This window comes from Sphaerodactylus townsendi, linkage group LG05 (genome assembly GCF_021028975.2).
Source record: "Sphaerodactylus townsendi isolate TG3544 linkage group LG05, MPM_Stown_v2.3, whole genome shotgun sequence".
Classification (NCBI taxonomy): Eukaryota; Metazoa; Chordata; class Lepidosauria; order Squamata; family Sphaerodactylidae; genus Sphaerodactylus; species Sphaerodactylus townsendi.
In genome coordinates, this window is record NC_059429.1 from 60693757 (window position 1) to 60719170 (window position 25414).

Consider the following 25414-nt stretch of genomic DNA (forward strand, 5'->3'; position numbering starts at 1 on the left):
GTCCCCTGTAGTTACTGAAAAACATTAATTTATAGTAACTTAGTAATTTAACTTGTCACCACTGTAACACAGAACTTTAGGGATAAGGACAACCTCTGAATATGCTAGAACAAACTAGAAGACAGACTGAACAGTGATCTTATCCTTAACAGATAATTCTGTGTTAGTGAAACTGATACCCTAAGTGTCACAATGGTTTTCATACAAAAAGAAAGACCAGATTAAATATTCACACAAAAATATAATGTTCACACAAAACAGGGTCTCATCTGTGTTATATGAGCAATTATTCCAAAATGGAAGCTTAATATCCACCACTGGATCGTGGATACCATTTGGGGTGTTGGCGTGCATGCAGATACAACAGAATTAATAGCACTTGCGGCTCAGATTCAAATTGTGTGTGGTGGCTATGTGTGTACCTGTCTGTGCCACATGATCACTTAAATGAAAAGGGGATATACAGGCCTGAGATCATATGATGGATACATCCTACAAATATGTGAAATTAATTACAATACCTTGAATATTTCAACAAATGTCACTTCTTCGTTTTTACCAGGACCTGTAAATGACAAACGTTTTTGCCACAAAATCTCAAAACTGGCCTTAATCTCTTAACTTGCTTTATGAAAGATAATAACATAAGAGTTATTTTTGCCCAAGGGTTTTACCTAATCTTCATAGGATTGTTGCTCTGGCCCCGACTATTCTGGTTGCTCTTTTTTTGTACTTTTAAAAGTACCCTTTTCAGACACTGTTAACATGTTTTACATAGTAATACCTGAGGCACGCAGGTAATTCATGAAAAAATATTCCATTATATTTTTCATATACCGATACACAAATTTAAAATAAAGTATTTCAACCCATTTGTTTTAGAAAGTCAAAAGTAACTGAACAATCAAATGTAACTGAACAATTAGTTGAATCCAGCACAAAAAGGAGACACTCAAGAAAAAGATAACAGTATCAGCTTGTGCCTGGTCAAACTGTTTGTAACACCACTTGCTTTTCCGCTTGTGCAAGATATTGTGCAAGCAATGTAAGGGTTTCAGTAAGAAAATCCAGCAACTTCTTCAGGGCAGGGGAAAAGACTGTTGAATGCCAGTAGGTGAGTGTGTGTGTGTTTGCACATGCATGCACAATTGGGTATTTGAGCAAAGTAAGATGGGAGCAGGAACTGCTGCACAAGATATCATGCAATTTCTTCTGGAAGCAGAACAACATGAAACTAGTTTCCTTATTCTATTTACATATTTCTGGATTCAGCCAGTTCAATTAGTATTTTAAATTTCTTACAAAATCCCACTTTCCACTTAATAGGTTTTCAGGCACAATTTCAGGTAGGCTGCTTTGCTGTCTCCATAAACTGTCCTTTTCTATCTTCATGGTTTTGTGAAAAGCAGGAATACAGAATGTTTATTATTCAGATTGACAGTAGCAATTGAGTAAGTTCACATTGATCAACAAACAGAACAAATAACCAGGTCACTTTACACAGCTTGCTACTTTAAGGGGCAGAATAAAGTCAGTCTTATGGGGAAAATACATCTTTTTAAGGAAGACATGTACATCCAATATTTTCACCTTTTTATTAAAGCAATAGTTATCTTTTCCGTACTGTTCAGGTGCTGCTTGTTGTTTCTGCTGTTAGACATTTACATATTAGTAATACAATGAAAATTTGATTATTGGCATTTCTAAATGAAAAGGAACTATTAATATCACAAAGCTGTGGACTCTCAACCATGTAGTGATGTAGGTTGATTTTAAAACTACACTGTTAATAATATAGACATCCAAATTATATTTGGAGGCAGAAAACAAAACTCAGCTCACACCTAATAATTGTTTTTGTCCATTATAACTGGTTGCAGTTTAATATTAATAACATACCTTTTAAGATTGTGGGGGGAGGGGGGGAAGCCAATACATTATTACTTCCTCCTATTAAAGTTCAACTACAATCTTAATGAGTAGTCATTATAAGATCATACTGCTAAGCAGCATCATAACTCGCTACTTCGCTTACATAATTGCATCAGCATTGCCATTAAAAATACTACTGATACAGATGCATCCCTGAGCAAAATGCATTTTGAGCTTGGCATTTAATGATTATATTATTAAACAATATCAGGGCTCAGGCAGAAAAATGAGCTAAACACTAATTTTCTTTTCATTCACAGCCCCTTGCTTCAAATTATACTGAAATTACAAATAAGAAGGTATCCTCAGCACTTGCTCTCAACTGAATTGGTTGTATATGGCAGATGTGCTGAACGAGTTACATTGGACCACTTCTTGTGGGCCCTCAAGGTTGACTGATGGCCGGCTGGATTAAAGTTCCCTATGACATTTACAGAAACGATTTACTACACACCTTCCCAAATGATCAAAAATTAACCTAAATGAAATTAATCAACAGTTGTGTGTTCAGACTGTTGTCAAGAACTGAAATGAACCTGGAATTGCTAGAAGCTACACAGAACAGTGCAAAGCAGTTAGCAAGCCTGGCACACTTTACCATACCTGGATTGGTACAATAACATGGGTCTTTGCCAAAAAGTTTCATAATATTAATCTACCAAAGAAAATAATTAATTTTATACGTTTACAAAGCGTTCTTCAAGTCTACAGTCACATAACAAACTTTAAAACTTCAAAAAAAAATACCATGTTCAGTGTTGTTTGTCCATGTTTGTTCAAAGGGTAAATGTTCTCCTGGAAAGCTGCCAATACTCTAGTTTAAAACATCCTCACAACAAGACAAAATCTTCACTACTAAAATGTTTCAGTTTTTTATTTTCATCCTCAGAGAAAAAGGTTCTCTCTTCCCGGACTGGACTCATCACAAAATCATAGTCTCTAGAATGTCCATTTACAAAGGTAAACAACGGATATTTCTCCTTAGAACAGGATTTCAGAATCTACAGTAAAAGACAATATCAGAAAGAAAACGCTGATTGGGAGACTTGAATTGCTGTAATCTTGTGAACAGAGGATTCATTTTTAACATTAAATGGAAAATGTTGCACGTCAGATACATGAATCATCCAAAGGCACCTCTTTTCAGGCTTCCAGTGCACTTCTCAGTACTGCAACTCAGACTTCTACCCAGAAGAGAGGTGCTTATGCACCTCTGACATGTTCCACCCTCACATTTCTGCACAGTGACAACATGCAGTTTACTACTTCACACATTGCACCAGAAGCATTCCTACATACTATCTAACTCGTTCTTCATAACCCCGATAGCCAATTGAGTTTTCAATGTGGGACTCACTATCTGACATACTCTTAGCAGCATTAGATTGAGCCTTTTTATCGTTTGGCTACTGGATCAATTCAACCCACATCAATAACAGAAGTTCACAGTATTCTGATGGCTGTTTGGTAGCCTGTGAAATTAGCTGGCAAGCCTACTCCTCCTGCTAATTGACAGGTGTCTTGCAAAATGACAGCCACCACCATTGATCAGTAAAAAATGGTTTACCACTTCCTCATGAGTTTGATACATTCTTTTCAGTTGTAGATGATTATATACATGGAAGTTTGCAAGGACAATAGATATGACTGTAGCAGTTGCTGTGCTACACTTGATCTAAAGGCAGTAGACCCAGGGCACAAGACTGAGAAATGTGGTTATATCAACTTTTCTTCTTTTCAAGTGTAGATTACTCAAGAGCTAGTATACCAAAATGTGATTTGAAATATGTGCAGGGTGCTGAAAGTTCGAATAAGAGCCCTGCTTAACTGTTGTCTGATTGGGAGCTTTCTGCAGACACTTTTCATAAAGTTTCAGTTCTTTTTCCCTACCAACCATGAGAGCTAAAAATTTCAGACTGGATCAAATAGTCTGCTTGCAGAGCTTGGTCCACAGAATACAACTTCCCCCACCTTCCCCATCTTGCTGTAATTTCTACCCTATACCCTAAAATGCTACCTTTGTGTTCAAAAACCCCCAGGAACAGCACCAAGTTTACATGAGAATTGACAAAAACTGCCAGCCCTTACACCTGTGAAATAAACTGCAGGCTCCAACCTGTTTCTAAAAATGAAACTGATACCACACTGTACACAACTGCCACCATTTCACAGGATATGAAATTCTTTTCACTATTTTCTGTTTTAAAATTATTATAAATCTAAACAGAACAGAGGAGAGAGAAAAAGATTCATAATAATTATATTAGAAAAAAGGAAATTGCACATATGATATTATATACAATAATTTCTAAACAGACAATTAGATAGCTCTTATTGCAAAAATTGAATGACATAATAAACATGAAATAATGCTTATCATAAAAATCTAGGAGAGCCGGATATGGTTAGGTGTCACCCGCATATTGGTGACACCCCAGCCTAGAACTCCAAATCAGCTGGGTGAGAGGGCACAGATAGTTATTAAAGAGTCTTGGGAAGAGGATCATCCTCTACACACCAAAGGGTATCATGTTGAGATCCTCTCCACAAGTCCTCTGTCCCTAATCCTGGAGAAATGAGATCAACAATTGGAGAGCTGTCCCGCATATCCCTATACTTATGAGGCAGTGGGTCAGTAGATCATGATCGACCTTGTCAAACACGACTGACAGATCTAACAAGATCTAACAACAGCAATGCTGACCCACCTCAATCCAGCTGCCTCTGGAGCTCATCCATGAGGCCAACTAGCATGGACTTGGTCCTATAGCCAAATTGGAAGCCAGACTGAAATGGGTCCAAGACCAATGCATTCTTCGGGAAGATGAGCAACTGCTCAGCAACCACTCTCTCAACTACCTCACCCAAAAATGGAAGATTCGATGCTGGATTCTAGTTGGCTACATCCAAAGGGTCTAGCCTGGTCCACATTGCATTCACTCAAGAGTTCTTAAAGAGCTCAAGCATGAAATTGCTGATCTTCTCACTTTAATATGCAACTTATCCCTGAAATCAGCCTCCATCCCTGAAGACTGGAAGATGGCCAATGTCACACCAATCTTTAAGAAAGGATCTAGGAAGAACCCAGGAAATTACAGGCCAGTCAGTTTGACATCTGTTCCTGGTAAATTACTAGAATCTATAATTAAAGATAAAATTATAAAACATGTAGAAAAGCAAGACCTGCTGAGGAAGAGTCAGCATGGCTTTTGCAGAGGCAAGTCCTGTCTTACAAACTTACTAGAGTTCTTTGAGGGTGTAAACAGGCATGTGGATAAGGGGGAACCAGTGGACATTGTCTACTTGGATTTCCAAAAGGCTTTTGACAAAGTTCCTCACCAGAGACCATTGAGAAAACTCAGCAATCAAGGAATAAGAGGGGAAGTCCTCCTATGGATTAAAAACTGGTTGAGAAACAGGAAGCAAAGGGTGAGTGTAAATGGGAAGTTCTCACAATGGAGAGATGTAGAAAGTGGTGTCCCCAAGGATCCATTTTGGGACCAGTGCTCTTTAACCCCTGGAAGTAGGTGTGGGCTAAGAAATGGCAAATGCAGTTCAATGTAACAAAATGTAAAGTGATGCACATAAGGGCAAAGAATCCAAACTTCACATACACAGGGGTCAGTGCTATCAGTCACAGACCAGGAAAGGGATTTGGGTATCTTAATTAATCCAAACGTCACATACACAGGGGTCAGTGCTTTGGGTGTCTTAATTGATAGTTCCATGGGAATGTCAACTCAATGCATGGCAGCTGTGAAAAAGGCAAACTCTATGCTGGGGATCATTAGGAAAGGAATTGAGAATAAAACTGCAAAGATTGTCATGCCTCTATGAGAGAAAAGCAAGCAAGGCAGTGGTGCATCAAGACTTGGGAGTACTGTATAATTGTGTCCAGTTCTGGTCAGCCACATCTCAAAAAAAGGATATCGAAGAGATAGAAAAGTGCAGAGAAGGGCAACGAGGATGATTGAGGGACTGGAGCAGTCTTCCCATGAGGAAAGGCTGGCATGCTTGGGACTCCTTTTTTTTTAGTTTGGAGAGGAGACGTCTGAGGGGGGATATGATTGAAGTCTATAAAATTATGCATGGGGTAGAAAATGTTGACAGAGAGAACTTTTTCTCTCTTTCTCACAATACTAGAACCAGGGGGCATCCATTGAAAATGCTGGGAGGAATAATTAGGACTAATAAAAGGAAACATTTCTTAACGCAACACATGATTGGTTTTTGGAATATGCTGCCACTGGAGGTGGTGATGGCCACTAACCTGGATAGCTTTAAAAGGGATTGATTTATGGAGGAGAAGTCGATCTATGGCTACCAATCTTGATCCTCATTGTTCTGAGATTGCAAATGCCTTAGCAGACCAGGTGCTCGGGAGCAGCAGCAGCAGAAGGCCATTGCTTTCTCCTCCTGCATGTGAGCTCCCAAAGGCACCTGGTGGGGCACTGCGAGTAGCAGAGTGCTGGACTAGATGGACGCTGGTCTGATCCAGCAGGCTTGTTCTTATATGGTCTAAAGATGTTTTTTTCAAAAATGGTTTCACTATTGCTTCCTTCAAGTTACTCAGGAAAGCACACAAACTCAGGAACAGATTGATAATGTCCCACAGGGGGGTCCAACCCTCCCCCCTTCCGCAAGCTTTAATCAGCCAGGACAGTCTCAGTCCAGGAGGCAAGTGGGTGGCTTCACAGCAAGCAGAATCCTGTCAATGTTGGATCAGCAAGCAGGCTGAATTGTTCCATTGTAAGATCAGAAGATAATCAAGGGGCCTTCAGTTCTCTTACTATATGAACATTGGTGGGGAGGTCATGGCAGACAGACAAAACTTTATCTGCAAAGCAGCTTGCAAAAGCCTCACAGCCAAGGTGCCTGAAATTGCAGGTTAATTTTACCGTAATACCCTCTGTTTGCATATTAGGGACAAGTTCTGTCAGTGGTCTCCGTTTTCCAGAGCTACCATGGACTACTCCCAGTCAGTCTCCCCTGCCAGCATTGGCCAATTTGCCATGCTGGCAGGGGCTGATGGGAATTGTAGTCCATGAACATCTGGAGAGCCACAGGTTGCAGACCCCTGCTCTAAACAATTGAGCCAGGAATGAGCTGACAGACACAATACAGGATGCATAGTAATTCTTCTTTCCACGCTTCACTGCCTTCTTATGGGATCTCATAGCCATTCTGCAAGATGCACTTGTAGATTGGTTGCAAGTGTGCCACCAAACTCACTCCAGTCACCTAAACTCCTGCATCTTCAACCTGAGCCCCTCAGAATACCAAGGGTTCAGTTTGGAACAGAGGTGAAGAAGATGTTGAGGGATGATCTCATCGATGGCTTCAGAGAGACTGTGATGCCAGTCATCTATCAGCTCATCCAATGAGTCAGTGAAGGGTATTGGATCCAGCAGAGCCTTCTGGAACCCAACTGGATCCATGAGTCTCCATGGACAAGCACAACTAAGTCTAAAACCAGTATTCCCTATCACAGATGAAAGGCTAGTTTCCAGTGCTATGAGTCTCCAAAAGGATGCATTTGGAACGATTCTTGTGAAAATGAAACACAGCAGACAGAATAAACTTTGTCTTTAGGAAAATCACATTCGATGACCACTGTATTCTGCAGACTTTTCCCTTGTATGACCATGGGAACTAATGTTTAATGGCTGAGTATGAACAACAGATCAGGAAGGTCCTCAAGTCTAAACTCATCCATGTACCATATGGTCTTAGGTAAGCCACTCCCCTCAGCCTCAGTACCTCCACCAAGCATTATATCAGCACTAAGTATTACTACTACTACTACTATATCTGCAGCAGAATCCACATTCTGTTTCATTGGGAAATGTGTATTGCAGCTAAAGTCCCCAATTTTCCTAAATTATTTAAAATTATGAAACTATATTAAAAATATTACTTAAGCTGGGATGGACACCAATTCATTAGATATTCTTGGTCCTGTTATAAGTGGCAGCTACCGGTATCACTCAGATTTATACAATGTATGTCTTCTGCCTGTATGACATCAGAGAGATGCCATTCCTAGATAAAAGTTAGATGCTTATAATGCTTTCAAGAAAGGTAAATCTTTAGTTTGAATTGGTTAAAAAAGAAAAGATGGGGGAAAACAAAAACAAAGAAGGGGAAATGAAGGATGAAGAAAATGAGTAGAGCTGCTATTCAGTTTCCATGCATTAAACGTTACTGTTTCATTTCTCTTTCCTTTATCCAGTTTAGATTAAGCGCCATAAACTAACCTGTTTACTTGGATCTAGCAGGCATTTTCTTAGTGATTTTAAATGGTGCTAAAACATAGTAATAATATTTTATCTGTAAATTTAACAAATACACACTTATGCTAACAAGTAATAATGCACAATTTAGTTTGATTTAATATTACCATTTAAAATCATCCCCAAAGAATTGATTGACTTTTAAGCACTCTTCTGGAGGTTGTGCCTGGAAAGGGGACTTTTTCTACAGAAATATTTTTGTTTAAATGCTGCCACCTACTGGGGATAATCCGTCGGTTGGTTGATTGGTGCACACCTAACATACTAAAAACAGTACATCTGCTCTCATACAATTTAATTTCGATACACTTAGATAAGATCTTTTACTTTAGTGTAAGCTAAATAAAAACTGGCCAGTCACTTTCATTTCCTACATAAACATTTAGTTACAGCTTGGTGACAAATGAAAGAGGCAATTTTCTCCAATAATATATGTATTTGCATATTTGCAGCATAAACTGTGTTTCTTTTGTTATCAAGCTAGCAACTTAAAATGTTTTTTTCTCTATACATATTTTACCATTTATTTGATGGAATGAGAAAAAACTGCAGAGCAACTGGCATATTTGGCCCAAACCAAAACAGGTATTAAAGGTTAGCGTGGTCTCTCTTCATAAAAAGGTTATGCCAAAAGGTTGTTTCCTGTTTCACTATGCAGATGCTTACCTTGGTTATTTCTTCAGAAGCCTTCTCAAAGTCTTGCACATTTTGACAATATAAACCTATTGTGCAGCTAGGATCCATTTTCTTAAAAGACATCTTTTTGGGAGAAGGACAGTGAAATGACTAAAGTTTGCAAGAAACAAACAAAACAGGCAATTAATAGACAAACACATCCATATCTTGCCTTTCTTTATTCCTTTTAACAGACAATGTAATCAAAGGTTCCAAGTCAATTCAAAAAACTATTTTGGGTGATAAAATCTATTTCGCCAAAGTCAGCAACTAAAAGTATTACTTTCAAATCAATCCTAAAAACAAAGTAAAAAAGCTAGTATAATAAATCTATAGATCCTCATAGTTTCAGTCAATCCTAAGTAAATAGTTATAATCAGATATTCAAATGACCCTAAGGTAACATAATACTGGCATTGTGAGGACCTGCTTAATATGTTGGTGGGTCAGAGTCAAAGTAAGCTTTCCACAAGGAGAAAAAGAGTGGAAATGCAGTTTTAATTCAACAGCCACTCACTACTCCTAAGAAACCCATCCCAACAGAGCAACGTTTTGGGAGCTCAGTGGAAGGGGGGTGGGGTTTGGGGAAAAAAAGTTCCTTACAAAGAAGATAGCCAGAGTTTTTACTCAATTATTTCATCATCATAATTCTAAGCAATGTTTTCTTTTCCTGAGCTAGCAATGAAGCTAGATATTTCTGGTGCAATACATTCAATGACTACCTTTCCCCTCTATAGGAACAAAAAGGACAGGTGAGGGTTTTAAGACCCAGCTCCTTCTTTGGAAGCAGCAGCCAATATCAAAGATTCCCTGGCAAAGCAAGCTCTCTTCCCCACGCCACCTTATTGCTTGGCAATTTTTTAAAAGCTTTTGAAAATGACATATTATTCATTTTGTACTATGCAACATTGACGTGTGGATACCTTTCCATGTAACAAAGATTGACTATAACAGCAACATTTATTAGCCATTAAGCGGCTCACAGCAGTTTATAAAAAAATAAGTAAAACAATTAAAGCAATAGAGACATTAAAATGTTGGTAAAGCAGAAAGAATATGGTAAAAACAGAATTACACATTTTGTGAACAATAAAAAGATATATACAAACAGAAGAGAGAACCATTAAGCCATTCCTCTTTCTTTAAAAGGGCCCTTATAAAGCACACTAAAAACACCCAGGCAAATAAAATTATTGTCACCCAGCACATAAAGATAACAAGCTAGGCACTAGGTAGCCTCTACTAGGAGAATACACTTGATCTGACTTGCTAAAGCTCTGTGCCATGCATTTCACCTGGCAATTGTGGCTGGTGTACAGGCTTACATTGCAGGCAGTAAGTGGCCCTGTAAGTTAAGAACTTGAAACAGTAAAAACTAGTATTTGCTATTCTACCCAGGAACAAATTGGTAGCCCCCACAGATTTCTTTTAGAATATTCACATTAAGTTAGTTGCAAAAAAATGTGAATACCTGTTAAGAATCATCTAGCATCTTGTTTTGCTAACCCGCATATTATTTTATATGGAAACTAATCACCAGACCATGTATTTCTTAAAATCATCTCTTAATATTTTATTGCATTACATGGGATGCCAGGTGAGCCTGTAGTTACTCATAGCTTTTTAACTGCACAATTCTGGCTCCGTGCCTATTAGTGGAAATCAGCACATTATTGCAAGGATCTCTGTACCTTCAGTAACTAGACTGGGAACTAGCCCGAGTCATAGCCAGCCCAGGACTCAGAGGCCTTACCTGGGGTGCTGGGGAGGGCTCCAGAGGCCATGACACTTGACAACCATGGCTTTGCCATGCCAACAAAGCAGGGCAGCATGGTGGGGAGCTCCAGAGGCTGCGCTGTAAATGCCACCCTGCCACACTACCCAACAAATGCAACCCTGACAAGCCAGTAGTGTGGAGAAATGTGGCAGAGGTCTCAGCCAGCACTGGCAGAGCACCATGGGTGGCAAGGTCTGGAGGCAGAGGGAGCACCAGTACAGCACTGCCCTGACATCTCCTGACAGCCACAGAAGTTGCCAGAAGAGCACAAAGAGAGAAAGGCAGCAAAGGTGAAGATCCTGGGCAGGAAGTGAACGGGGGGAGGGGCAAAGGAGAGAGCATGGGGTGGGCCATGGCCTGCCAGTAGTCAATGACTGGGCCCAGGGGAGAGCCCAGCCTCCCCTGGAGAGAAAAGGGAAGGGATGGCGCATGAATAGAATTTATTATTACGGCCTTTCGGCCAGCCATGGAAGGGATGGAGAATGGACCGGAATTCCAGGATGGGGACTGGGAAGGCTGCAAAGTTAGAAGGGTGGAACAATCCATTCATAAGGGCAGAAACAGGGATTGTCAAGCACAAGGTGGGCTGGGAGTGTTCCTAGAGAGCTAGGGAACCTTGCAGCTGGGGGAAGCAAGGAGGCCGATGCACCCTCCAGCTCCCATTCTGAGGTCAGCGATGCCAAGGAGGAAAGCATCAAGAGGCCAACTCCTGCTGCAGAGGGCGAGGCACCAGACTCTCGCACAAGGACAGAGTATTGTTCACATGGCAAGACATGCTGCCCCAACACGCACATACTTGACCAAACTCTCATACAACAGAATTGTTAGATATTTAAAGCCTGAAAAACCTTACATGTAAGTACTATTTATGCAGTGGTTGAGAAATATTCATGGTCTGGTATTTCTGTGGTGGAAGCCTCACTTAAGCCAGGCTTTAGCTCCCTCAAGGAAAAAATTAAATGCACAAAGTAGATCTTTGGATATACATTCCATTGCAAGTAAAACTATCAACATCCAACAAAAAGTATTTTAAGTGGATTCATTTCATTTTTCTAACACCAAGAAAAACAAAAGAAGATCTAAATAATTAGAGTTTGGCTCATACATGAAGCAAATACTGCTCATTCTTTATCCATCCTACCTCAAGGGGGAAATCCTTTACGCTGACATCTACAAAAGACTGGCAATAATGAGGATCCATGTAAATCAAACTGTCATCTACAAGGACAAAACAAAAGACAAGTAATTCAAAAAACATCTTATTATTACACAGCTTACAATCCAATTTCTATGCAGAACAGTTGGGGGAGGGAGGGGAGAAGCCCCTAGCAAGTAACTGCCTGCCAAGCTGATATTCATTGACTGAAGCATACATTTTTGCAGGACAGATTAACTTTTGCATAATCAAATATGCTTGTAGAAGCAGAATTTTGATAAAGTGATGAAACTGTCATTTAATTTTTGGAGATAAAATTACTTTTACAAACATGCAATTATATTCCTGGAGTTTGCATATGAAAAATGCATTGCACTTCCTCATCATGACAGGAAGAACGTATTTGCTTGTCATTTGGTCATCAACTTGCACCACTTAAAACTACTAAAGTGTAAATATATAACTAAGAACTGCCAGGTTGAAAACAGCAAAAGGCTCTCAGAGGTTGATGAAACAGATAAATGATGCCTTGTTTGCGCAACAAAGAAAATTAAATGTACGTTTTACAGAATCCAATTACCATATGGGGCTAGTGAAAAATGACTGGACTTCAGAGAGTCTGATAAATTAATAAAGTACTCATTTTACTATTTTAATCATTCTATTTCCTACTGATCTTATATTAACTCCCAAATTTGATGGGGGTGGGGGAAGAAGGAGGGAGATCGTGCACTGAAAGAGACATACCTTATTAAAACACTAACCTTGAAATCCAGCAAAGTAGTATGACTGCTTAGGTTTGCCTCCAATAATACCGATGCAGTACTCAAGACTCAAAATTCCCTGTCATCACAATAATAAATAATTCAGATTTAAGACTCCATAGGAAATAACTGCAAGACTACAGACCTTTATGGACCAAGTTGAGAACTGTAAATGCTACATTCATGGGTTTCTTGATCACAGTCACTGAGGAAAAGTGGGAGGACATTCTTGACTCAAAAACAGCTTTCAGGTGTACTTCACTCAAAGAACAATGTAAGTTTGCTGGTGCCGGGATCGATGAACTTAACAATACTATCCTGAGTTTCCATTAACTTTTTGAAGAAAGGGGATGTTCATATATATTGCATATGGGTCACAAATCTAACATTTGTTTTTGATTTCTTGATGTTCCTTTTCTTGCCCTTTGTTTTCTGCTGTTATCTCACACAGGGAAAAGTATGCAAGTATATTGTTTTTGCAATTGTTATACTGCTACCTTACACCAACCTATTAATTGCTATTTGCTTATGAAGCACTAGCAGCTTCTTACAGACAGCATATGCTCTCTGTTTTATGGGCACTGAACATAACACAATTGTTACAAAAATTTCAATGTTAAAAACAGTAATGCTGGCATTTCAGTTGGAATATTTCACTACTTCCAAGTAACAAGTTCCGATAAACAACTGGAATTGAAAAAGGAAATAGTATTAGAGATTGCATGATGCATGATTACTAAAGATTCAAGTGTAACCAGGGGACATTAATTTTAAACTAGATTTTTTCCAAAAGAGAGAACACAATGAGATTTAAAATACCTATGTAGGTACCATAAACTGTACCATCATTGGTTCTGGTGGGTTTTCCGGGCTGTGTGGCCGTGGTCCTAACATTTCGCCTGCATCTGTGGCTGGCATCTTCAGAGGTGTATCACAGAGGGAAGTCTGTTACACACTGTGTCCAGAGAGAAGGGAATGTTTGGGGTATATATTGTCCATGACCCAGGGTGAGGAACCAATCAGTAAGTGTTTGGGTGCAACTTGTTATGAAAAATATGTGGTTGATAGTATTGTATTGCGGGTGGGGCTTATCAGTCCAGGGAGTGATTCACCTTTTCATGCCCTGCAGCAGCAGCAGTATTGGTGAATGCAAATCTTGTGTTTGGGTGGAGTCCATTGTTCATGAATTTAGCATGCCCTTGGGGTTTGCTTTTGGTGTTTTTAAGTACTGGTAGCCAAGCTTTGTTAATTCTCAGAGTCTCTTCTTGGTGTTTGTGAATTTCAATGGCCTCCCTGTGCAGTCTGACAAAGTAACCTTCTTAATTGTCCATTCAGACTCTTGAACTCTTGAACAGTGTAATACCAAATAACAGAAACATGCCGTTAGAAGGGACCTCCAGGGTCCCTTGCCAATCTGGCATGGAGGAAAATTGCTTCCTGACCCCAAAGTGGTGATCAGCATTACTCTGGCCATGTAAGAAAGGGCCTCTAGAGCCAACACTGACGCAACCTTTTCTCCCCTCAGTCTCATGATCTGCCTAAGTCCATTGCTGTCAGATGGCCATCTAGCTGATGCTTAAAACTTTCAAGGAAGGAGAGCCGATCACCTGAGGAAACCTGTTCCACTAAGGAACTGTTCTGTCAGGAAGCTCTTCCTAATGTTTCGCCAAAAACATGTTTGATTTCATTTCAACCTTTTGTTTCTGGTCTGACCTTCTCTGGCAACATGTGAAAACAACTCTGCACCATCCTCTATGTGATAGCCCTTCAAGTCTATATACCAAGCCTTTCAAATACATACCAAGGGTCAACAATGCTTAAAATGATAGCATCTTTAAAATGTGTTGAATGTTTCTACAGTATATGCAGGAATTACATTTCTCTAAACCCCATTACCATAACTACAAAGAAGCTATATAGTGAGAAAATGACAACATGGGTATAAAAAATAGCAACATTTTTTTTTAAAAACAAGCAATATACTGAGGCATGATCCCAAAAGTAACCACCAGTGACACTCCAACAGAAAAGGGGCAGGCTTTGTTAAGCAGCTGATTAGTGTCATTTATGTGTCATTTATGTTTCAAAAACAAAGTCACATGGGGAATCTGTAAAGAAAACACCATTACAGGTGAAGCAAGATCAATCCTTATCATCTGGAATTACTGCCTTACTGCCTCAGAGACCTCACTGGCAGCCACTTGGGACAGGAATAGTTACAACTGCTTTAACACCGAGTATCAGTATTCAGATATAATGGCAGAAATTTCAAATTTCTGAAGTCAAATTTTATGATCTACATCTGTAAAGTCATAAATACATTTAATATATTAATAGAGTGAAGATTACATTCTTTAAGTGTCCTTTGCTACGACCGAGTATAACTTTCTGAAAAGTGACTGAACTTATTTCATACCTTCACAAACTCTAGATATTCCATGTTGGTTCTTTCACCACCAAGTCTAACAGGAATTAATATAATCACAGCTTTGGTATCTGTTTTTTGAGGATCCACAAAAGAGCACTGTTTATCAATAACATCAGACTTGTAAACTTGAAAGACAGACAAGAATAATCAAAATTATTGCCAGCAGAAGTGCATCAAACACAAACTGAACAATATCAATGAAAGATAAATCATCTGTTAATTTTAAGTAAAGTACATAAAATTTGTTAAGATCATGCTCTACTGATTCCTATGCCTTCCTGCTGCAGACAGCAAGTTGCTCATGTCTGCATATGCAATGCATTTATTTGTCTGAGGTTAGCATGGCACACAGAGATCCTGAAACCCATGAAGGCATTATCTGTGACCACAGGCATTACCAATAACTGCAGGCCTGCAGGACAATAGTTGCACTGTCATCAAGTGGACAAACAAGGTGTTAGTTCCTTGATTTGCAAGACCAGGAACATTCCATGCACAGCTGTGGCACTGTGGGATGTGGTCCACTTATGTGATGCTTTCAAAGGATGAATTACAGACCTGGGCTGATTGACAAAACAGTTCCATTGAGCCAATCATGCCTCAATCTATGCTTCTTGCACTCACTAGACCATCATGCATCAAAGCAAGAAGCTGACCTATGGCCAACTGCAGAGATACCTGGGAGCAGAATAATACTCAGCCATGAAGTTAAACTATATTGCATTCTCTCTTTATCAAGTGTCCTTGTTATATACTAACAAAGCAGTAATATCTAGGACTGTCTGAAAGCAACAGATGATCAACACAATTTATGTTGCCATTTATATAAAAACAGATTCAATGATACAGCTTTATTGTCTGATATATGTGGAATATTTTATGTAAAGTGACCATATACATTACTATTCAAAGGCAAAAATAATTTTTCCATAATTTTTCTACATAAATGGATAATATTTTCTTAATGAGTATACCTTTAATTACTAAATCTTTTGAACAAAAAATTAATGCATCACAAAATGGTTTGTGTTTGGAAGCCGAGAATAAAGAATCTAAGGCATTTAGTCATGTAGATAGTACAAAAGCAAAACTCACACTGGGCAAATTAGAGATTAAAAGACATCCATGATGATCTTTTAGATATATTTCCCAAATATTATACAAATAAAGTCCATGCAGTTCCTCTGATAAATAATATTTGCTATATTCCAGGTTATGATCTATACAGCATTATCAGTGTAGTCTGGCACTCAGCATAAAATGACAAAAAAGGCACATTTTGGCCTCGTTGGTCTAACAATTTAAAATGAATCCCTCATCACCATTTTTAAAAATTTTCTTAGCTACAAAACTTTAGCTTATGTGCTTTGAAGAGGAGTCCAGAATGCTGTACTTTTTAATCTTACCTACTTACCTGTGCAGTCTTGAGCAACATACACGGTAATTCCTTGTAACTCAGGGTCCCTTGATTCCTCAACAGCTTTTCTGTACATAAACAAAACAGCAGTATTTTAGGTTAAACATTGCATAGAACTGTAGCTCTCTAGGACACAGTAGTCAAGTGAGTCATTGTAAAGCAATGGGCTATCCAAGAAACAGGGTTTGAAAAGCACAACTTCAACATCTCTGTCAAAATGTTGAACAAGAAAAGCTACCATAAGCAGCAGAACGGATTAACAAATTTACTCTCAAGTAGGAAAATAACCAAACTATTAAATTTGAAAGGTTAGCTAACACCATCAATTAAACAGCCTTTATTTTATTAACAAGAGAGACATATCAAAAAAAGTATGAGTGTGAGCAAGAGAGAATGAACAGTTTTATAGAACACATTTGCACATTGTAAACAAACATGCCATGTGTCCCAGAACATGCTGTCAATGATAACGACGGGCAAAATAGATACATGCACATCCACAGAAATGTAACCTATGCAGAAATTGTATTGTAGGAAGAAGGCATTAACCTAAGACTTAGACACAAACCAACAATGAACTTTTAATCAGAGGCTGCTATCTTTTAATGAACAGTCTGATGAATGAACAGTCTGATGAATCATAAACAATGTTTATAAAGCTATATTTTTAGATACTGTAAAAGAATAGCTAGATTGTTTTGAGGACTATATTCACTTCCATGTTTGTAACAGGAATTTGTTAGTATTGGAGAATGAGGAGAGGAAGGATATAATATTAAAAACCAGCAAGAGTCAAGTTGTTGATTAAATCTCTTCACAAAAACATGTAAAGTGAGTCTCCGTATCCTGAAATCAACCCTCTGTTCCGAATAAAAAAGCAAAATTGTACAAAAATGTTCACAAATTTCACATGATAATTTCAGTAATAGTTTCAATTATGTACTACTAGATAACATAAATAACCTTCACCTCTCAAACAGTATATTATTTCCCTGAAGTCCCATTCAAGGTGAATATTCTTGCTATACAAGTCCCACACAAATCCTGCATCTATATAAATGTAAAAAAAATTACATCTGCACTTTGGCCTCTTGTGCTTAGAAGGCTTAATGATTCAATTTATGACCATATTGGGACCCACCTAGAACATAAGACTGTAAAAATAAAAAATCAATGGTGTCCAAAGAAATGGCATATAAAGGCACACTGTTCAGGGAAATCTGACTTTGAGTTTCTTTTTTAAAAAAATCTAGACTGAATGTCACAGACCCTTTACTTTTACTATGATGTAATTATAATATTAATAGTCCCATACACTTATACTTTCACAAGAATTTGATGCGTGCAAAGAAATGCTGAAAACATCAATTTTAAACTCTGACAGTTCATTACACTATCAGTACATTACAGCCCCCAGGTTACTGTATTAAAAAAGGCCTATAATGTTATGCATGTTTCAAGGTTAAAAGAGTTGTTAGTTTTTAGAACATTTTATTAGGTCTAGAATGGATCTTCACACATTTACTGCCCAGAGTGGCCAATATCTAAAAAATAAAGAAACTTGAGTACAACTTACACAGTAGATCTCTCCTGCTATTGTCTGCTTGTACAACACACACTAATGACAAGGATATACTAACAGCATAAGAACAGCCTTGATGGATCAGAGCAATGGACTATCTAGTCCACTATCTAGACTCACATAGTGACCAATCAGTTATTCTGGAGGGCCAACAATGCATTCAGGCTAAGGTCTACACCTGATGTTGTCGCCTGGCACTGGTGAATGAGGATTCTGTTTAGTCACCATGGCTAGTAACCACTGGTAGATTTATTCTCTATTAATCTATCTTTAAAAGTACCCTTTTAAAGCTGTCTATGCCAGTGACCATCACTACATCCACTGGGGATGGGTTCCAGATTTTAATTACTCATTGAGTAAAGAAGTATTTCCTTTTGTCCACCTTGAATCTACTGCCCCTCAATTTCATTTGATGCCCTTGAGTTCTAATATTTTGGGAAAGGGAGAAAAAGTTGTCTCTATCCACCTTTTATAAACCTCCATAATGTTACCCCTCCCACTTTAGCTGAAAAGTCCCAGACCCTCCAGCCTTTCCTCATAGGAAGAAACCCTTTAAACATCTTGATTGCTCTCTTCTGTACTTTTTCCAGCTCAGCAATGTCCATTTTGAAATATGATGTCCGGAATTACACATTATAGACCAAATCAGGCTGCATCATCTACACAACGGCAATATAATATCGGCTGTTTTAGTTTCAACCCTTTTCCTTTTTAAAAGATTTTTTCCTGTTTTTTTCCTTCAAAAAAATCAGAAAGAAGAAAACAACCCTTAAGATAAAGATATGTACCGTATATACTCGTGTATAAGTTGACCCGCATATAAGTCAAGGCACCTAATTTTACCACAAAAAACTGGGAAAACTTATTGACTCACGTATAAGTTGAGGGTGGGAAATGCAGCAGCTACTGGTAAATTTCACAAATAAAAATAGATACCAATACAATTACATTAATTGAGGCATCAGTAGGTTAAATGTTTTTGAATATTTATTTCAAAGAAAAACAGTAAACTAGCTCTGTAAGTGGAAAAGAGGGTCAACAAAACCAATATGGTCTCAACAATAACTTTAAAAGTACAAAAACCTTAGCTCAACCAGCAACCAAGCTAAAATACAAGAGTTAAAATCCTTCAAAACTGGATTTTTGGTCAGGGGAGAAATGTTTATGTTAGCAGTACCAACATTTCAGAGTATCTTTAGGAGACCCTCCTGATGATACCACCCAGGTTTGGTGAAGTTTGGTTCAGGGGGTCCAAAGTTATGGACTCCCAAAGGGAGTGCCCCATCCCCTATTGTTTTCAATGGGAGCTAATAGTAGATGGGGCTACATTTTGAGGGTCCATAACTTTGAACTCCCTAAACCAAACATCACCAAACCTGGCTGGTATCAGCAAGAGATTATCCTGATGATACCACCCAGGTTTGGTGAAGTTTGGTTCAAGGGGTCCAAAGTTATGGACCCTCAAAATGTAGCCCCATCTACTATTAGCTCCCATTGAAAACAATAGGGGATGGGGCACTCCCTTTGGGGGTCCATAACTTTGGACCCCCTGAACCAAACTTTACCAAACTTGGGTGGTATCATCAGGAGAGTCTCTTGAAAAATCCCTGAAATTTTGGTGCCACTAGCCTAAAAACTACGTCTCCTGGCGGCCGACAAAATAAAAACCCTAAAATATTTTTTAAAATTCACCTGACTCGCGTATTCGACTTATATGCGAGTATATACGGTATATAAGATAAAAACAAGGTTTCTATAAATGGATTCCAAATATCTAAAAACAAGTCCATTTGCAATCACCATCTATAAACCATATATTCAAATATCGACAGAGTTCCAAGATCCTCAGCCCACTGATTTACCAGGGATAAGCTTTTATCTTTTCAGTGCTGTAATATAAAACTTTTAGCTGTAGGGCATGGAGGGTCCATTTTTGCTGACCATCAGTTAGCCTCCAAGAGACAGACAAAAGTGATATGAATAATAACTTCTTCCCAGTAAAACTAAATGACTGGACATGCCCTAGAAATATGTCTAAGGCATGCATCTATGATTCACAATGTCAACGATTAGACACTTCCCCATTCCTTTGCGAAAGAATTGTTGTGGTACACTGATTATCTTGAACATAATCCTTTTTCTAATCTCCACCACAGTTTGCCTTTTTCACTGGAGCAATGCATTTGGTTGATGTTTTCACTGAGCCATCACTACAACCCCAAGATCTCTTTCCCTCTTACTCTCATCAAGTTCAGGTTCCATTTGTGCATACAAAGTTGGTAATGGGGGGTGGGGGGGGTGGGGTGACTGTGAAAGGTTACATAGTTACTTTGTAATTAACTTCAAACTTCAAGACAGCCCTAAAATGCCATTCTGATAAAATGGTGAAGGTTACCTTAGTGCTTTTTACCTTAAAAGATGTGCTACAACAGCTGGCCCATACCAATCTCCTGCTATTTTTCCAGATTTGTTTCCATATTCTATCAGCCGATGCAAGCCAAAATTTGCACATGGGGAATCACCAAACCAAGAGATTATTTTTCGGTGGCAGTGTTCATCTGTCATTTCTCTGTGCCCCCAAACCTCTTTAGGAACTTTTTTTTGATGGATCACCAGATTCTTGCATTCTCTCTCCCTTGTAAATGATGCTTCAAGTGATGAAGTGAACTTTTTTACTGTATGGCTGGTCCATGATTCAGCATCTAAATTGTCAGAGATCAATGCATCTGGCCAGGTCCAGTCTGTAACAGCATTTTCAAACATATTACACATCTCTTTCTGCTCAGAGGTTTCTCTCATGATGAAAATATAAATGCAAAGAATCATACTTTAAAATAATCCATAACTAGCACTGGTTAAAGTTGAAGTTTAAAAAAAGTAAAAGTTTATAAGTTTCTCAGCTAAATACTTCCATCTAAGCCAATTTGTGTTAGAAAGTGTACTACAGATAATCTGGATCAGAAATTGTGCATTAATGATTTTATAGCAAAGCAATTACTGCCGGAAACATTCTTTTACTGGAAACAGAATCTATGAATTATGCCAATTAAGCATTACTTTTACCAAGTAATTTGGCAATTATCACCTAGTTAGAATTTAAATGGGCGTTTCTCCATAACTTATGTGGCTGTAATGCACTACAACTACTGCCACATTTTTAGAAGAATGCAGAAGAAACATCTTGTGATTCTTCCAAAGTACTCCAGCCCAAAAGCTAAATAAATCTGACCCACAGACAAACTTGGGAACTTGCCTCTGCTTAGAAAGTGAACAATAAGTCCTTGCGCTAGAAGCATCTGACCAGTCCTCAGGGTACAACCCCAGCCACAGTCTGTTGTTAATGCTGAGCCCTTGATTTGAGGAAATTCTTCTCTGTATGTCAGCCATATTCTAGAAATAAAGTCTTTGCGGAACTCCTCAACATTTCTAGATACTATTTCATCATTAATATCGTAACTTGATCCATTTGGAGACAGTTCACTTGGCTCTACAAGGAAGCATAACAACTTATTATTACAGCTAATTAGGATAATATTTGCTGTAAAATACATGGAAAACACAACAATACTTTGCACCAAGAAAAACCAAGACTAAGTCCTATGAAGAAAGATTGAAGGAGCTATGTATGCTTAGCTTAAAGAGAAGATAACTGAGAGCTGATATCGTAGCCATCTTCATATATCTGGAGGGTTTTAATGTGGAGGATGGTGCAGAGTTGTTTTCTAGGGTTGGCAATTTGGATAAAATGAATCACCTATTCAGCCAAATAGCGGCGTATTCGGGCCATATTCAGCCTGAATATATTATGCCTGAACACAAGCAGATCTGAATAGAGAGTATTCGGATGGGCTTGTATGTATTTGGGGGCATTTGGGGATCATTTAAATGATCCTCGAATGCTGCCGCTTCCCCCCTTCCCCACCAAGTGCCTGCAAGCCATGGATCCTTAAAAGATTCCCGGCATGCAGGCACTTTCCGGGAAAAGGAGGGTAGAGTCCACACACCCCTTTTGCCAGCAAGTGCGTGCATGCTACGGATCTTTAAAGATCCCCGGTGTGCAGGCGCTTGCCAGGGAAGGTGAATGAACTCTTTCTCAAACCAAAGAGAGTCCACCCCCTTCCCCCTCCAACAAGGGAGGCTTGGGGTTGGGGTTTCTCTCTCTTTCTCCCAAGGGTTTCTCTCACATTGGCATGGCACAGAAGCGAGATAAGCGCTTGGGAGAAACAGAGAGGAGAACTTGAAAGGGAGAGAATGGGAGGTGGATTCTTTAGGTTTTTTTCTTTCCTTAAACATTGTTTGAAGGGAGTTTAAGTGGCTTGAACTCCCTTTAAACAATGTTTAAAGAAAGAAAAAACCCTAAAGAATCCACACACACCCCGAGAATCCCACCAATACTTACCTTGGGTTGCCTGTCAGGGGCGCATGTTTTAATCTGGAGGCACCAAAATTGCAGGGCATCTTCAGTAAATTCTCCTGATGATACCACCCATGTTTGGAGAAGTTTAGTTCAGGGGTGCAATTTTATGGACCCTCAAAGGGTAGCCCCCATCTCCTGTTGGCTCCCACTGGAAACAATGAGGGATGGGGGCACCCCATTTGGGGGTCCATAACTGTGGAATAAGCCCAAATCTGAATTTTACTGAATATTTTTGGTACTGCTCAACCCTATTGTTTTCTATTGCCCTAGAACAGGGGCACTGAACTAATTCGTTTCAAAAGCCAGACATGACATAAATGTGACTTAGTGAAACAGGCTTCCTCAGGAGGCTGTGGACTCTCCTGATTTGAACTTCAGGCTGATTCTGTGAACTTAAGCAGATCATGATAGTGAGCAGGAAGGGTTGTGTCAGTGCTCAGCTTTCAAGGCCCTTTTTTAGATGCCCAGGGTAACGCTGATCAACACTTTGGAGTCAGGAAGCAATTTTCCTCCATGCCAGATTAGCCAGGGGTACCAGAGGGGTTTTTTTTTTGTCTTTCTCTGAGCGTAGAGCAAGGGTTACTGGGGCAGGGAAAGTAAGGCAGCTGTGGATTTCTTGTGCCGTGCAGGGGTTAGACTAGATGAACCTTGGGTTTCTCTTCAGTTCTAATATTTCTATGAATTATTTTTTAAAATTGAGGAATCTGCAATGTTGTGAACAAAACATTAGCTTCAATCCAGACTAAATGGGCAATTTCCATTGATTCCCTCCTACTACTGCATGTACCCCTTCCCATCATTCCCTCAGAATCCCCAGTCTCCCAGGAAAGCTCCGTTAGCTAGGAGAAGCAGGAAAGTTACATACCACTGTGGGAAAATTTAATCTAAACCCAATACACTGCCCGGAGTAGGAATGCATAGGTATTTGCTACATGAAAACAAAATAATGCTAGTAACTATCAATTGGAAAGTAGTGCACTTTTGGTAGCATAAATTAAGGCACTGACATTTTGTATAAAATCCTACTTACAGAAAACAAACTTACGAGCTGGAACAGCCAGACTTTGGGATTCTATTAACTCACAAAACAGAATGTAAGTTTTATTTCCCTTCTCCAAGTGTAATATATATTAGAGACTATCATCCTGAATTATGACATTCTTTCCCCAATTTGTTTTGTAATGCAAAAACATTATGCCAGGAGGCATTTATGTCCTACTGGTACAAGTCCTGCCTGCAGGCAGAGGCATCTGACAGAGTATTATAAGATCTTGCTCCTTCACATCCCAACAATATTCCAAGCTGTTGTGGGAATGCAAAGTTATCTGCACTTCTCGATTGCCCCACCCCCATTCCTGTCGAATTCCTAGACTGAGGGGTGGGTTGTATAGGGAAACATGAGGCATGCACAGGCTTCCCATTTCCTGACCTGATTCAGTGCCTATGAGAGTGGGAAAAACTGGACTTTTATGCCACCTACCATCAGTCTTGAAGTGGTAACATTTTCCCAGCAAAAAGACAGGAGAATTTCTGCTAAAGTAAGTTTTTGTTTTTAACACCCAGCCTAAAAAGACAGAAAAAGACATAAAAATCAACTGGAGATCTTTCAGAAACCTGGCTAAATGTATTAACAAAATTTTAAAGAAAATAAAAAGTGAAAGTGAAACAAATTCACTGCTATAAAAAATGCAGACATGAATTAAGTTCTTTCTGCATTAAAGCTACTGAATATTTTTGGTATATCTATAACAGTGGTGGCGAACCTATGGCACGGGTGCCAGAGGTGGCACTCAGAGCCTTCTCTGTGGGCACGTGCAAACAGAGTCCCCCCACACACACACATTTAGGCTGGCCTGGGGTGCTGGGCTCGATTATTAGCATTAAACCTAAGACCTAGTTTGGGGGAAGCAGTGTAGGTAACCCTGTTAAACCACACTGATTTTCATGCGAAGAACTAAAGCGCGATCCTTTACCTGGGAGTAAGCTCGGTTGCTGGCAATGGGGCTTGCTTCTGAGTAAACCCTCCTAGGGTTGTGATTCACCCATTGGAAGAGTTGCACGGTTGCTTCAAAGCAAAGCCACCGACTACCACCAAGCTTACTCCCGAGTACCGCACGCCTTGGAGCCAACCGTTTTTTCTAAACTAAAACCTCAGTGTTCAGGTTAAATTGCTGTGTTGGCACTTTGCGATAAATAAGTGGATTTGGAGTTGCAACTTGGGCACTCGGTCTCGAAAAGGTTCGCCATCACTGATCTATAACGAAGACATTTTGTAATTTCAAGGTACCATAACTATGCAATTAAAACATCAGGGAAAAAATAATTTGTTTCATTTCCAGCAAGAATAACAGCAATGCAATAGAGCGTAGACAGTGAAAAACCATTCTGAAGAAACACTGGAAAATGCTTTTAAAAACTAATAGTAACAAAAGTTCAAAAACATGCTGGGAACATTACTCTAATAAAAAAAAATTCTCCAATTTTTTACCCATTAAGAACTGACTACCCATTAAGAACTTTTTTACTCATTAAGTTACTGGTTTCCTTTAAAACATAATATGATAATCCTGAATATAACTTTTTAAAAATCTTCTCAAAAGTACCTCACCTTCCCGTTGCTAGAAGTTCCTCCCATCCTAAATCTCATGAAATGAGCATTGCCACATATACCTATGCAGCATTCCCAGCATTTAGAGTGGCACTAGTGTCCCAGCAGACAAACTGACCACCAGTGTAAACAATCCCATAGATCGTGGAAGGGAAAAAGTGACATGACCCTAGTGGAGTGAAGACTTTTTTTTCAAGGAACATTTTTCAGCTGATGTACACATAATGCTGCCAATCTTTCAATGATGGCTACAGCAGCCTCCATGACTAGCCAGCCTCTCTGGTTGCGAAAGCATAAGAATATTTGCTGATATCTCACTGTACACATCTTCCTATGAGCTAAAGTCCTCAAACTAAATTATGGTC

The 25414-nt window shown here is 39.1% G+C and overlaps 1 protein-coding gene across 1 annotated transcript in view; it reads right to left on the reverse strand.

Moving 5' to 3' along the window:
• Positions 1-1383: 1383 nt before the first annotated feature.
• ATG4C (autophagy related 4C cysteine peptidase) overlaps positions 1384-25414 on the reverse strand; it is a 28895-nt gene continuing 4864 nt past the window's right edge. Inside the window, exons 3-11 of the mRNA XM_048497529.1 lie at positions 23922-24005; positions 21278-21511; positions 20435-20765; positions 16440-16510; positions 15014-15150; positions 12598-12676; positions 11819-11895; positions 8892-9011; positions 1384-2933 (exon numbers count right to left, since the gene is read on the reverse strand). Coding sequence (XP_048353486.1) covers positions 2763-2933; positions 8892-9011; positions 11819-11895; positions 12598-12676; positions 15014-15150; positions 16440-16510; positions 20435-20765; positions 21278-21511; positions 23922-24005 — 1304 coding nt within the window. The 3' untranslated portion in view covers positions 1384-2762. The remainder of the gene's footprint in view (positions 2934-8891; positions 9012-11818; positions 11896-12597; positions 12677-15013; positions 15151-16439; positions 16511-20434; positions 20766-21277; positions 21512-23921; positions 24006-25414) is intronic.